Consider the following 15,212-nt stretch of genomic DNA (forward strand, 5'->3'; position numbering starts at 1 on the left):
GATGTGTTAGCTTTGCATACTGATCGACTTACCAAGACTGGACTTCATTTTACCTTGATCTAAACATTAAATTATTTCAAAATAATGTTTGATCTCCGGCCCTGTTTCCTAGTTCCGCAGTTCTCTGTACTTGCTCATGGAGACCCTCAATGCCACAACACCTCACTATGTTCGATGCATCAAGCCAAATGATGAGAAATTACCCTTTGAGTAAGTATTTTTACACCTCAGAGAACAAAAACACTGGGAAAGCAGTTTCTTTCATGATGTTGGAGAAGTTGTTAATAATTGTGGTAAACTTTACTTTGTTTCTGGAATTTTTTTTTCTTTTTCTGGGTTGAGCATGACTTTAATTTGCTTTTAAAAATATGAACACATTTAATATATTTCTAAAAATGAGTAAGGCAATAGAAAAGAAACACATTAATGTCTATTCACATAACATTTTAAAAATTCCAAACTGGTTTATTATTTAGTGTACTGTAAATCACAATTAACTACAAATATTGGCACTGATGTTATGTGCATAATTAGTTTTAATCTTTACTACTTTAACACAGTTGAAGTACAAGGAAAGACTTCTAAGTGCTACCTGACTATATTAATACTCTTGAGAAGTAAATTATTGTAATGCATAAGATTTTGTTCCCCAAAAACTCACAGACAGCTCTCTTTTGGTACTTAATAATCCAATACCAAAACAGATAGAAGTGGTTTAACAACTACTCACCCAAAATGAAAATTAGTATCCACCAAGAAGAGATATGATTTTTAAAGAAACATAACTTCTCAAGTTATAATACTGGAACAAATGGTTTTCAAAGGTTAAATTCACTCAAGTATACAAAACCAAATTTCTACTTCTGTTAAATAGAATAGAATAGGTGGTAACTGGAATTCAGTAACCTGTTAGATAATAATTGCAGAAGCCCAAATCATAGTGCTTTGTGGACAGAGGGGGCCTTCGAGGTTGAGATGAACCCCTTCATTTTATAGATGAGATACTAGGAGACTTCCAGAGAAGTTGTAGTTTATCCAGATGCCATTCATAGTGACGTATGTTAGTCTCAGTTTGATCCTTTGTCTCATAAGGATCCTCCAAGTGCCCATCTAAGTCCTCCTACTGTAATTCTGAGAGACAAAATTTAAAATTAAAAAAAAGAAAGTTAAATGGTAGGATACACCAACCTATAAATGGATGGACAAGAAAAGGTCTATCTTTAAAGCCTGTGCTAAGTATTTCCTTGTTAAAATTACTCTTTTAATGTTCTCACGGAGATTTTTTTTTAAAACGGAAAAGGGAAGTTTTATTTTTTTTAAATTTTAATTTGTTATATATGACAACAGAATGCATTATAATTCATATTTCACATAGAGAGCACAATTTTTCATATCTCTGCCTGAGTGTGCTTTTCCCTCCACATAATTGCCAACACTTATTGTTGTTTGTATTCATGATAGCTGCCATTCTGACTGGAGTGGGATGAAATCTTAAGAGTAGTTTTGATTTGTATTTCTATAATTGCTAGAGATGATGAACATTTTGTCATATATTTGTTAATTGATTGTATATCTTCTTCTGGGAAGTGTCTGTTCAGTTCCTTGATTGGGTTATTTGTCTTTTTGGTGTTAAGATTTTTGAGTTCTTTATATATTCTAGAGATTAGCGCTCTATCTGATGTGTGTATGGTAAGAATTTGTTCCCATTTAGTAGGTTCTCTATTCACCTCACTGATTGTTTCTTTTGCTGAGAAGAAGCTTTTTAGTTTGAATCTATCCCACTTATTGATTCTTGATATTAATTTTTGCACTATAGGAGTCTTATTAAGGAAGTTGGGGCCTAATCCAACATAATGGAGATTTGGGCCTACTTTTTCTTTAATAGATACAGTGTCTCTGGTTTAATTTCTAGGTCCTTGATCCACTTTGAGTTGAGTTTTGGGCATGGTGAGAGATAGGAGTTTAGTTTCATTTTGTTGCATATGGATTTTAAATTTTCCCAGCACCATTTGTTAAAGAGTCTATCTTTTCTCCAATGTACATTTTTGTCACCTTTGTCAAATATAAGATAACTGTAATTATGTGTGTTAGTCTCTGTGTCTTCTATTCTGTACCATTGGTCTACAAGTCTATTTTGGTGCCAATACCATGCTGTTTTGTTACTATGGCTCTGTAGTAGTTTAAGATCTGATATAGTGATGCCACCTGCTTCACTCTTCTTGCTAAGGATTTCTTTAGCTATTCTGGGTCTCTTATTTTTCCAGATGAATTTCATGACTGCCTTTTCTGTTTCTATGAGGAATGTCATTGGGATTTTGATTGGAAAAAGAAACAATTGAAAAAACTGACAAAACAAAAAGTTCTTTGAAAAACTAAATAAAATAAACAGACTCAGCCATGCTAATGAAGAGAAGGAAAGCGAGAACTCAAATTACTGACATACATGATGAAAAAGAAAATATCACAACAGACAATACAGAAATACAGAAGATAATTAGAAATTAGTTTGAAAACTTGTACTACAATAAAATAGAAAATATTGAAGGCAAAAAAAAAGAGAAAATATCGAAGGCATCGACAGATTTCTAGGGTCATATGATTTGCCCAAATTGAATCAGAATTATATACACAATTTAAACAGATCAATTTCAAGTGACAAAATAGAAGAAGACACCATAAGAAGCCTACCAGCCAAGAAAAGCCCAGAACTGGACGGATACACAGCCGAATTCTACAAGAACTTTAAAAAAGAACTAATACCAATACTCCCCAATTTATTTCAGGAAATAGAAAAAGAGGGAGCCCTTCCAAACTCATTCTATGAGGCCAATATCACTCGGATTGTAAAACCAGGCAAAGACACACACGAAAGAAAGAAAGAGAGAGAGAGAGAGAGGGGTAGGGGGAGGGAGGGAAAACTTCAGACCAATATCTCTAATGAACATAGATGTAAAAATTCTCAATAAAATTCTGGCAAATCAAATACAAAAACACACCAAAAAGATAGTACACCATGATCAAGTGGGATTCATCCCAGGGATGCAAGGTTGGTTCAACATATGGAAATCAATAAATGTAATTCATCACATCAATAGACTTAAAGATAAGAACAATATGATCATCTCAATAGATGCAGAAAAAGCATTCAACAAAATTCAACATCCCTTCATGTTCAAAACACTAGAAAAACTAGAGAAAACAGGAGCATATCTCAACATTATAAAAGCTAGCTATGCTAATCCCCAGGCAACATCATCCTAAATGGAGAAAAATTGAAAGCATTCCCTCTAAAAACTAGAACAAGAAAGGGATGCCCTCTTTCACCACTTCTATTTAACATAGTTCTTGAAACATTAGCCAGAGCAATTAGACAGATGAAAGAAATTAAAGGGATATAGACAGAAAAAAAGAAATTATCACTATGATTCTATACCTAGAAGACCCAAAAAATTCCACCAGAAAACTTCTAGAACTAGTAAATGAATTCAGCAAAGTAGCAGGATATAAAATCAACACCCATAAATCAAAGGCATTTCTGTATATCAGTAACAAATCCTCTGAAAGGGAAATGAGGAAAACTACCCCATTTACAATAAACCAAAATAAAATACTTGGGAATCAACTTAATGAAACAGGTGAAAGACCTCTACAATGAAAACTACAGAACGCTAAAGAAAAAAATTAAAGAAGACCTTAGAAGATGGAAAGATCTCCGTTGTTCTTGGATAGGCAGAATTAATATTGTCAAAGTGACCATACTACCAAAAGCACTATACAGATTTAATGCAATTCCCAATCAAAATCCCAATGACATTCCTCATAGAAACAGAAAATGCAGTCATGAAATTCATCTTAAAAAATAAGAGACCCAGGAGAGCTAAAGCAATCCTTAGCAAGAAGGGTGAAGCAGGTGACATCACTATACCAGACCTTAAACTATATTACAGAGCAATCATAACAAAAATAGCATGGTGTTTCTGGTTTTATTAATGACTCAAAACAATGCCTCCCTTTTCATATGTTAGCACAACCCCTCTGGCTTAGCTACCTGTTCTCCAGAGTTGAGCAAAAGGATGACAGTCTTCAGCTAAAGGTAGACAGCCCAGAAGTCCAGGACCTTTGTCTGGCTGTCAGAAGACAAGTGTTTGTAGAAGAAAGGCTGTAAAGGGTGAAAGATACATTCTCACACGTGACACAAGTCATCAGTCTTGCTCCCAGGGCTCCAGCAGGAACCCTAAGGGCTAAAAGAGGTGCCTAGAGAAGCCAGGCATGATGGCTCATGCCTGTAATCTGCAGCAGCTCAGGAGGCTGAGGTAGGAGGATTACAAGTTCCAAGCCAGCCTCAGAAACTTAGGCCCTATTTAACTTAGCAAGACCCTGTCTAAAAAAAATAAATAAAAGGGCTGGGGATGTAGCTCAGTGGTTAAACACCTCTGGGTTCAATCCCCAGTGCCAAAAAAGAAAAAAAAGGGGGGGTACCTAGAGATACCTAGAGGGCTAGAGAGGGTATGCTGGAGGGCCACCTGTGGGTGTTTTGTAAAGGACTTTCCCTCATTAAACGGGTACTAAAACCAGTCCAGTTCACACATTTCTTTCCACCTGGTTGTTATTCAAAGTTCAAACCAAAGGTCTCCTGGCCCCACAGACCTGTCATGTCCTCCACAATCAGTGCTCTGTCCTCACCTCACCACCACAGCCCTCTGACTGGGTCACACAGGTGCTGTCTGCCTGTCGTGGGGACAACAGGCCTAAACACTACTGCCTGGTACTTGCAGTCCCTACAGCTCTGCTATAGCTGCTGTGGGTGTGCCGTCCGTCAGTTACGACACTTGACACATTCCAAAATCTGCTTCTTCAAGGTTTGACTCCAAAAGAATCGTGCAGCAGCTGCGAGCCTGTGGTGTCTTGGAGACAATTCGCATCAGTGCGCAGAGCTATCCTTCCAGGTAGGTGGTCAGCCGTCTGGGGAGAGAGCATGAGCGTGTGCTGAGAACCAAGGGTATGCTGCCGTGTGGTTTGTTCCACACTCTGGCTCCTGCAAGGGGCACCCAAGATTCGTCCCACTGTCCTGTGGGAAGGTCAGAGAAAGTGAAAGAGAGGTCGTGTGTGGGACAGAAGCCACCACAGCACCCCAGAGCCCCCGCTCAGCTGCTGGCCGTGCTCCTTGCTTGCTGCCTCTCCAGTGTACTGGGAACACAAGCTGAAGGGAGGAAGAGGGCAGTAGTGGGGCTGGAGTTAACAGAAACAGTTCAGGGGCAGCCCATGTGCTGGGGTGGTCTTGGTAGCGTCCCATGGAGGGGACCCGTGGTCAGAATTGCTGGAGCAGAATCCACTGCCCTGCTCCTATGGCAAGCTGGGTGGCAGGCCAGGCCGCAGGGTGCGCAGACACCAAGAGCTTTCTCTCTGGATGCCTGGCTTGGATTCCCCTTTGACTTTGCAGGTGGACGTACATCGAGTTCTACAGTCGCTACGGCATCCTCATGACCCCGCAGGAGCTCGCCGTCAGTGATAAGAAGCAGGTGTGCAAAGTGGTTTTGCACAGGCTCATCCAGGTCAGCCTTCCTCACCTTCTGGAACCACGGGCTCTTCCCAAACAGCATGTCTCTCAAATGTATTTCTTCATCATGACCTGTGAGCCTCAGGGCTGTAACTGTCAGGGACACCTAAGAAGAAAGGGAATGTGTCTTGAGCAAGACCAGAGCGGACTCGCTCACTGGGCACGAGCTCCAGACAGCAGGTGCTTCTTTGGGATGCCAAATTCGAACACCGGCTTCTCCCAGTGTCCTTCTATCCTGCTGTGTTCTCCCACAATCTAATCCAATCCTCCATGAACCTGGCTTGTAGGATATGGGCAGCTGAGATCACCAAGACAAGTGGGCACCAGACCTGGCAAACTTAGGGTAGATTTAGATTATTGCTGAAATGGTAAGTTAGGATGGGAAAGAGATAGGGAAGTTATGATGGCCAGCAAAGGGGGTGGTGAAGGGAACCCAAAATCAAGACAGAAAACCAGACTTCCCAGGTTCTCCTACGCTTGTAGGGAAACCACCTGAGGGAGGCTGACGTTCCCAGCAGCCCAGCTGAGAATCACTGAGAGCACGCACATCCATCCCCTCCTGCCTTCCAATGGACATCCTCCCCTAAACCCTATTTGTTCTGCAAAGGAGCTTTAACAGAAACTTGAAGTATAGGTTTCTAGATCATGATTAGAATTTTTCTGCTTTATGTCAAAGTAGCAATGTTAGTCAGGCATAGTGGTGCATGCCTGTAATCCCAGCAACTCAGGAGGTTCAGGCAGGAGGATCACAAGTTTGAAGCAAACCTCAGCAACTTAGCGAGGCCCTGTCTCAAAATAAACAATAAAAAAGAACTGTCTATGTAATTCAGTGTAATGTTCCCCCGGGTTCAAGCCCCAGTACCAAAAAGAAAAAAGGAAAAAAATTAACAATATCTTTGGAATTTTTGAACCTCTAAATGTCTTTTCCAAATTCTATGTCAGATCTGAAAGATTTCATTTCTGATTATATCACTTTTATCTCTTCCAGGATTCTAATCAGTACCAGTTTGGTAAAACCAAAATTTTCTTCAGAGCGGGTCAAGTGGCTTACTTAGAGAAACTCCGATTGGATAAACTGAGGCAGGGTTGTATTGTGATACAAAAGCATGTCCGTGGCTGGCTTCAGAGGAAAAAATTCCTCCGAGAGAGGCAAGCTGCCCTGACCATCCAGCAGTACTTCCGGGGCCAGCAAACCGTGAGGTATGTTGGAATCGAGGGCACTGTCGATGACAGGGCTTTCTTGGCTGGTCACCTCCAGCGGGGGGAGGCACTGTAGAGGACATGGGACTTTTCTTCTGCCCCTGGGGTATAGATGTGTAAGTGCAAGTCCCCTTTAAAGTCTGGGACCCTGGAGATAAGAAGGGTGATTCCCTCAGGGACGGGTAGTGCCGACTGCCTGGTGTCCTGTGGGCAGAGCTGACCACTCTGAGGGGAGGAAACCCTGATCAGGGTGTTACTGAAGGGTGTAGAGCTCCCACTGAGGCGGGGCAGAGGCATAGGGACCCTTCCCATGGGAACTGAAAACGCCCAAGACCAGTAGGACCCTAGTGAAGGCCCTGGATAAAGATAAATATCCCCAGATTACCTGCCTGCAAGAGTGGGCGTGCACAGAAGGGACCAATGGCAAGATGCTGGGAGGGAGGAGTGGCAGCCCCATGGGGAGTTCACCAACCATGCCAATCCTACCCCTTCTTCAGGGGCCCAAGAGCCCAGAGGCCCTGTGACCTACTGCAGGATCATCCTGTGACATTCCCTGCTCTGTTGTACCTGTTGGAGAGCATGGGGCCAGGCAGCCTTCCCTGATGATTGTGTGTTTCTGAATGACTGTCCTGCCTCCCTCCTTGAGGAGCCAGGAGCTGAGAAGGTGGGGTTTACGGGTCAAGCTACATCTTTGAGTCTGTCTTCTTCCTGAGCTTGAGGCCTGTGGTAGTCAGTTTCCACCACTATAACAAACACCTGAAGTAGTCAACTTATAAAGAGAAAAGGTTTATTTTTGGCTCACATCTTTAGAGGTTGCAGTCCATGGTCAGTTGGCTCTGTTGTTTTAGGTCTGTGGTAGGGCAGCATATTATGGCAGAAGCAGGTGTCACAGCAAAACCTCTCACCTCATGGCCAGAAAGCAAAATAGAGGAAGTGACCAGAGTTCCACAGTTCCCTTTGAGGTGACCTAAAGACCTAAAGACCTCAAGCCAGGGACTAAGCCTCTAATACCTGGGCCTTTGGAGAACATTCCAGATGCAAACTAAGGCGAGGCCCAACCTCCAGCAGTATTTGGGCTTCTCTACAGGTGGGGACACCATGCACAACCAAGCTTTCCTGCCCTCCTGTGCTTTTGGGTCCAGTTAATAACAATAGTCTCCAGGGCAAGAAACCATATAGTTATCTTCTACCCAAAACCCATACTCCCTTTCCATTCAGGAGTCACCCAGACCTGATAATTCTGTCTGCTTGCCTTTTGGACCTTCCCTATTCATCTCTCTGCTCCTCCCCTGGATTAGGCCTTCATGACTGCTTACTTTACATTTACCAGCTCAGCCCTCCACCTGCCACATTTCCCTCATCTTCCTTAAGTAGGGCCTGTCTGGACTGCTGTTCTACTCTGTCTCTAATGCCTCCAGTCGTCCCCCATTTCCTGCAGAACACATTCCATCTTTTACATGGTGTTTGAAACCCTCTGTGCGTTTACTTTTATGTTAGTCAGCTTTTTTTTCAGTGTGACAAAATACCTGAGAAAATCAACTCAGTAATGAAAAAGGTCACTTTGGCTCACGCTTTCACGGGTTTCAATCTATGGTCACTAGGTCTTGTTGCTTTAGGTCTATGACAGCAAAGTACATCATGGCTACAGCTCATGGCAGCCAAAAACTGAAGAGACAGGAAAGGGTCAGTGACCCAATATCCCCTTCAAGGGCACACCCGCAGCGACCTCACTCCTTTCCATTAGGCCTCATCTCCTGGAGGGTCCACTACCTCCCAACTGTGCCACAGGCTAAGAATGAAATCTTCAACACAAGGGCCTTTGGGGACTATTCCAGATCCAAACTATAGCAACCTCCATGTAGAGACCTTAATTGTGCATTCATAAGAACGAAAGCTCTGTGAGAACAGGGGTCACATTTATCCATCCCCGTTGTGTCCAGGACCTAGCACAATGGCTATCACATAGAAGTTACAGCTTAATGAATATATTTTTTAAATAACAAATGGTCCCATCTACTTTTCTAATCGCATTGAGTACTAATTAATTTTTTTCTATGTATCTTATTCTTTAGCAAGTCCAAACAAATTCCCTTTTCCTGAGTGTTTTAGATACTGCAGGGCCTCTGTGCCCTAACTTATGCTAATGCCTTAGCCTGAAATGTCTTCCCCAACCTTCACTGTCAACAGATATCCTGCTTTCCTCCAATAGCAGCTCATCTGCCATCTCTCCCCAAATAGAATTAGTCTTTTTCCCTCTTCTCTCACTTATAGATCTGTGTAGAAGTTATATTTTCCCTCTTTCTTAGACATTTATAAGTCTGTCAGCTCATGAGATTTTAAGTTTTGAAGGAAAGATTTTTTTGTTACCTACACTCCTTTACCCAGGACTTCACAAATTTTTTTTCTGTAAAGTGTCAGATCATAACCATTTGACTCTTTAGAGGTTTATAGCCTCTGTTGGAGCTATTGTGAGCTCCGCCATCATAGCAAGAATGCAGCTGTGTTAGTTCATTTTCTGTTGCGATAACAAAAATCTGAGTCTGAGTATTTTATAAAGGAAATAAGTTAATTTAGTTCACAGGTTTAGAGGATGGGGCAGCCTTACTGGTTTGGCCTCTGAGAAGGGCCACTTTGGCTGTGCCACAACATGGAAGAGAAACAGGGAAGCACAGAGGTCACTGCATTAAATTGCCTGTTCTTTATAAAAACCTGTTCTCATGACAGCTGACTCACTCCATCAGACCAGCATGGCTCCCTCCTAAGGACAACATCCCCAGTAACCCAATTCCTTCCAGCAGGGTCCACTTCTTGAAATATACACCACCTTTCACATCACACTGAGAACCAAGCTTCTAGAATGTGAACCCTCACCCACATCTAAACCATAGTAGCTGCCATAGGCAATATTTAAACAATAGGCATGGCTATGTTTCCGTAAGGCTGGACAGTAACAGATGGCTGCAGATTTGGACCATTGCTTGCTAACTCCTGATCTATACAGCCTCCAGCCTGATTTCTCCGATGAAACCGTACATGAGCAAGTGCAATGCTGGCGCACCATCTCAGTGTCACTGTCTCTGTGGGGACATGCATGGAGGTGGATCAGCTGGCTTGAATAATCAGCACATGAAAGGCCTCCTGTGGTCCCTCAGTGCCATAGCCAGATCAGGGTGGAAAGGAAAGGTAGCCAGGACAGGCCTCAAGTTCATATTATGATAAACCACTTAAAGCCTTCAGCATGTAGAGATGAGAGACATTTGGACACTCCCTACTGAAAACTGCTCAAGCTTGCAGTTGGGTAGTGAGATCTGAGGCACTGTGGACAACAGAATGACCCCACACTCTTTCAACTAAGGAAAGCTATCACTGCCTTGGCCTTGAAAGAAGCCTGGGCAGCCATCATCATTCAGAAGCACTGCCGTGGATACCTGGTCCGCAATCTATACCAGCTGATCCGCGTGGCCACCATCACCATCCAGGCCTACACCCGAGGATTCCTGGCCAGGAGGAGGTATCGAAAGGTACTGTGCTTCCCGGGAGGTGGGTTTTCCAGGACTCATGCTGGTTTTTACCACCAGTGGTGAGGGGATTTTTCTGCATGAAGACCTTCCTGGGTGTGAGAGTGTCTATTCACACCCATCTGCCACAACTGGGATTTGCTGGTTGCTTGAGAAGTCCAGGTAGATGGGCTCTGTGGGTTGATGGCAAGAAACTCATATTTTGCACGGCAGGAATGTGGGAATGCTTTGGTAGTTTCATCTTCCAGCATGGGAAGAGTCAGCGAGAGAAGCAGTGGAGATCCAGCTTACATTTTACAAAATCTTGCTTTAAAGATGCTGGAGGAACACAAGGCCGTGATCCTTCAGAAATATGCCCGGGCATGGCTGGCCAGGCGCAGATTCCAGAATATCCGACGATTTGTGCTCAACATTCAGCTGACTTACCGGGTCCAGCGTTTGCAGAAAAAGCTAGAGGATCAGGTAGGTGTTCATAATACCTAGTTCCATATATACCTCTCACATAGATTTATTTTGTTCTGGATCAGATCCTTATCTTTGTTATTAAGGTGCGTGCCCATATTAGGAGGTTCAAACAGGTTCCAAGGACTTCCTGGGCTAGGTTGCAGGAGTACACTCTAAAGGTTGCTTCACATGGTTGTGTAGGTTGCTCACTGCAGAAGGGCGGGGCGAGTGCCCGAGAGGGCAAGTGGGCCTGAATCCAGTCTGGCTAGAAATTTGTATCTATCTGAAGCTGTGCTGCTTGAGGCAAGGGTGCCTTTTTCTAACATGCACAAAGACGGAGCCGGCATCCCTCAAGACTCTCAGCTCAGAGGACTTGCTGTTTTCTAACTTGCCCACAGGTACCTTAGGGCCTTGCTGCAGCCCCATCTGATTCTCCACTGGTAGGGAAAAAAAAAATCCATATGTTCTCAGCCAGTGGAGAGCTGAGAATTATAATATACAAAACTCACTCCTGGATCTGTTTCTAACAATACAGAGATTCTTCTACCGTGAACTTTAAACTTAATCCTAAACAACATCATGAGGGTCCTTAATGAGTCAATGAATAAACCTGAGGTTTTATTGCAGTTTCTCCTTATCACACTCTTGTGCAGCATATCTGTATGTTATCAGATGCACAGAATGGTGCTTAGACACAGCCATGGCCTAACAGGAGCAGTGCCTGGTGGGGTCCCCACACTGCCTGAGCTCCCTTCTAAGTGCATGGGTTTGCCATCAGAAAGCACCCCAGAGAGAGTGGCCTCAAAACCAGAGATGCATTCTTCCACAGTTCTGCAGGCCAGATATCCCAGATCAAGAAGTTGGTGGGCTTGGTTCCTTCTGAGGCCTCCCTCCTGGCCTGGTAGCCACTGCCTTCTCCCTCTGTCCCTATATGCCCTTCCATCTGTGTGTCTGTGTCCTAACCTCTTCTTATAAGAAAACAATTATATTGCATCAGAGCCCACCCTAATGGTCTCATGTTGCCTTAATTATTTCTTTAAGGAACATATCTTCAAATACAGTCATATCCAAGATTTAGTGATTAGGATTTTTGAGGGGACACAGTTTAGCCCACAACACTGAAGCTGTCCTGGAGCTCCAGGATCAGATGGGCCCTACACCAAAAGAGCCACCAACTCAGGCAGACAAGATCTGCCTCACTCGTTTCACTGTGGTGAAGATGCTAATAAACATGGACATAATGACAAATGTGACCAGTAAGGCCACGATACAGGTTATAAGAAGCTTCTTTATTTCCAATGAACCTCTGACCCACTGAGCTTTCTTTTCTCTAGAACAAAGAGAACCACGGGCTGGTGGAGAAGCTGACCAGTCTGGCTGCTCTCCGGGCCGGTGACATAGAGAAGATTCAGAAGCTGGAAACAGAGCTGGAAAGAGCGGCCACCCACAGGCAGAATTACGAGGAGAAGGGCAAGAGATACAAGGATACAGTGGAAGAGGTCAGGGCCAGGGTGGCTGTGGGGGTCCACCTGCATTTTCCATGGACTGTAAAGCACATTTCCACAGGGCAGAGCAGACTTAGTGGTGGGACCACAGGAAAGGGAGGCCAGAGGACTGGAGTCTACACAGGGAGGAGGCTAATGCTTCAGGAAGCACAGCACAGATTTTCTCTCTTCCCAATGTTCAAAAAGTGATGAGAAGCCTAAGAAGGAGCCCTGGCTGGATGCTTCTCTCTCTTCTAGGAGAACCTTGATCACTTGTCCATCAGGTCTGCCCTGAAGGTATCTTTCCTTGAACCTCATTGCAAAGCTTGGAGAAGATTTTCATCTTTGTGGTGTAGTGAAAAGAGCCATAGACCCCAAAACCTGTTGTCCTAGATTCAAATCTTGGCTTTGCTCCCATCTGGCTGGGCAGCCTTGGCCAAGTCATTTATCTTCTCTGAACTTTAGTTCCCTTGAATGTAAAACAGGAATAACAATTAGGGACTGAGTTGTTGTGAGGATAAAATTGTCAAGTGAAGTAACTTAGCCAAACGCCCATCATAGGCCCTGCGTTAGCTTGAGCTAACATATTCTAAAGGAGGAGATCTTTATTATTACCATCCATTATCCTGCACTTTCCAAAGTCCTTGGCACCCATAGCAGGTAACAAGGAGCCCCTCTGCCCTCCCTGTGACTTGTGCCCAGGTGCACCCACACAGCTGCCGCTGGCATTACCAGAACTGCTAGTCACCTGCCATCAGCACTAAGGCTGAAAGAAGAAGCTGAAAGACAGAGATTCTGCCACGCTCATGTGCTTCCTGAGTCATAAATTAAGTAATTATATTATATTAAATGTGTAAGCTCCCGGGCTGTCAAGAAGCTCTGGAGGAGGACATTGTCATTTCCTTGACATTGAAGAGACATTGGATTTGGCTGTGTCCTGGGTGTCAGCCTTACTGGGCTAGGAGCACTTGCAATGGGCTGGGGTTGGCTGATACCGGTGGGAGGGGGCCATGGGGAGAAGCCAGCCTGAGAGCCCGGAGCTTTTCACAGAGGAAGGCAGTGACAAACTTGGAGTGAGATTTTCAAAAAAGATTTTTCTTTTTTTCTTTTCCCCCTTCTCTCCAATAGAAATTGGCAAAGCTTCAGAAGCATAATTCAGAACTGGAAATACAGAAAGAGCAAATACAGTTGAAGCTTCAAGAGAAGACTGAAGAGTTGAAAGGTAAAGCTCAAGATGGCCGATAAATCCATATACTCACTAAACCAGTCATTTTAGAATCAGGGGTCTCTGGGTGTACTTAGTATCGCGAGCATTTTTTACTTCACAGGAAATAACTATATTATAACTATATTATATTTAACTGTGGCGGCTTACCCAGTATATCTGTTCCATCTCTTATCAGACAGCAAAGCAATCCCTTCCTATGCCTCAGAGCCCCCTGGGCCTTTTGCAAAGCACAGATGGTTGGACTGTCAGCCTGGAGCATTTGCATCAGGAAACGTGTGCGTGCACGCGTGTGCATGGGTGTCTGGGTGGTGGTGGTTGCTGGGATGGCTCAGACGTGTATTTTTAAAACACCATGGCAATCGTGACGCACAGTCAGGGTAATGCTGCAGTGACATTTGTTGCTCATCAAAGATGCACAGAAAGTTTCCGATAATCAGGGTTACTTAGTCTAAGTGGTACCCATGTTCTCTGCCACTGTCCTGTCCCTGAAGGGATGGCAGACCTTGGATTAGTGGGTAACACTTTCCTTTGAAGATATGAAACAGCTACCTTTAGCCTAACTCTATCCACCTGAAGCTTTCCAGCTCAAATTTGAATAGAGAGTACTTGCTAAATCCCAGAAAAGGCAACAGGAACGTGAGCCTGGTGGTTCCTGATCTGATAGTTGAAGTCCCCATACTTAATTATCTTAGCCAAGGGTCTTTTCCTTGAGTTCCACCATGAGACCACAAAGACATGAGGGTTCAGGTTGGGGGACTTGCATACACCCCAGCCAGCAGGTGGTGGATCTGGAGGAGCTCAGGGAAGAGCATGGGAGAAACCCATGTCAGTGAGGGGGAAGTAAGCATCCTGGGTCCAGGATGGAACTGGGGTGTATGCAAGCAGAAAAGGAACTGGGGTGCTGAAAAGGAGGCATGCCCCCCCCCCCCGTCTCATAGGGCTGACATAGTCCTTGGATCCATGGAAATGTTGGTAGTGAACAGAAGGGGTCATGGGTCTGGGAGTAAACTTGAACCTGAGTCAGGTTCAGTTTGCCTACCTCTACCCTTTTTATTACAGATGATGGGATGTTAGCTGAATGAAAAGATGGATGCCACCTTGACGGGCTGCATCTGCAAGCCCCCATCCTGATGGCCCCTGCTGTGTAGAGGCATATTGGGGATGTGGGGTTGTCATAACCATGGAACATCCTGAGCCCTACCAGTGGTTTCCTACTTGTCAAGTTCCCCCTTAACCTACAGACTTTGTGTTTGAGATTCTGCCATTTTGGGGTTCTTCTGCTGCCCAAATGAAATAGACACTCGTGTTTTCTTGGTCAACACTGATGGCGGTGCTCAACTGGGGCACTTTTTCTCTCTCCCCACTCCTTGGGACCTTTGACTAGGTCCGGATACATTTTTGGTTGTCACAACTGGAGCAGAGGTGCCACTGGCTTCCAGAGGGTAGAAACCAGAGATGCTGCTCGAAACCCTACAAAACACAAGACAGCCCCTCTCCATAATAAAGGATCATCCACTCCAAATGCCAATAGTGCTGAGACTGAGAAACCCTATGATAAATTTGTGATTTTTTTTCTTCCCTAAAGGTTTCTGTTTATTTCTAAATATTGTCCTAATGCCAATATGTCTATTTTTAAAAAGCATTTAACATTCAGGCCAATAAAAGTACTAGAAATGAAACTATTTATTCATAAATTCCAACATGACAGATTGGTGAGAATTATTATTTTGAAACCCTCTCATCTACATTTCTAATTTATAAAAAAAAAAAAATTGGCATGC

At 43.8% G+C, this 15,212-nt stretch overlaps 1 protein-coding gene across 6 annotated transcripts in view; it reads left to right on the plus strand.

Moving 5' to 3' along the window:
- The window catches only part of Myo5c (myosin VC), a 91,959-nt gene that overhangs the window by 43,633 nt on the left and 33,114 nt on the right, over nt 1–15,212 (plus strand). For all 6 annotated transcript variants that reach the window (XM_040274737.2, XM_078049599.1, XM_040274736.2 and 3 more), the window contains 8 exons: nt 113–210; nt 4,860–4,946; nt 5,441–5,552; nt 6,546–6,757; nt 10,113–10,278; nt 10,591–10,737; nt 12,054–12,218; nt 13,332–13,425. In XM_040274737.2, the coding sequence (XP_040130671.1) occupies nt 113–210; nt 4,860–4,946; nt 5,441–5,552; nt 6,546–6,757; nt 10,113–10,278; nt 10,591–10,737; nt 12,054–12,218; nt 13,332–13,425 (1,081 nt within the window). The remainder of the gene's footprint in view (nt 1–112; nt 211–4,859; nt 4,947–5,440; nt 5,553–6,545; nt 6,758–10,112; nt 10,279–10,590; nt 10,738–12,053; nt 12,219–13,331; nt 13,426–15,212) is intronic.

Source organism: Ictidomys tridecemlineatus, chromosome 5 (genome assembly GCF_052094955.1).
Source record: "Ictidomys tridecemlineatus isolate mIctTri1 chromosome 5, mIctTri1.hap1, whole genome shotgun sequence".
Classification (NCBI taxonomy): Eukaryota; Metazoa; Chordata; class Mammalia; order Rodentia; family Sciuridae; genus Ictidomys; species Ictidomys tridecemlineatus.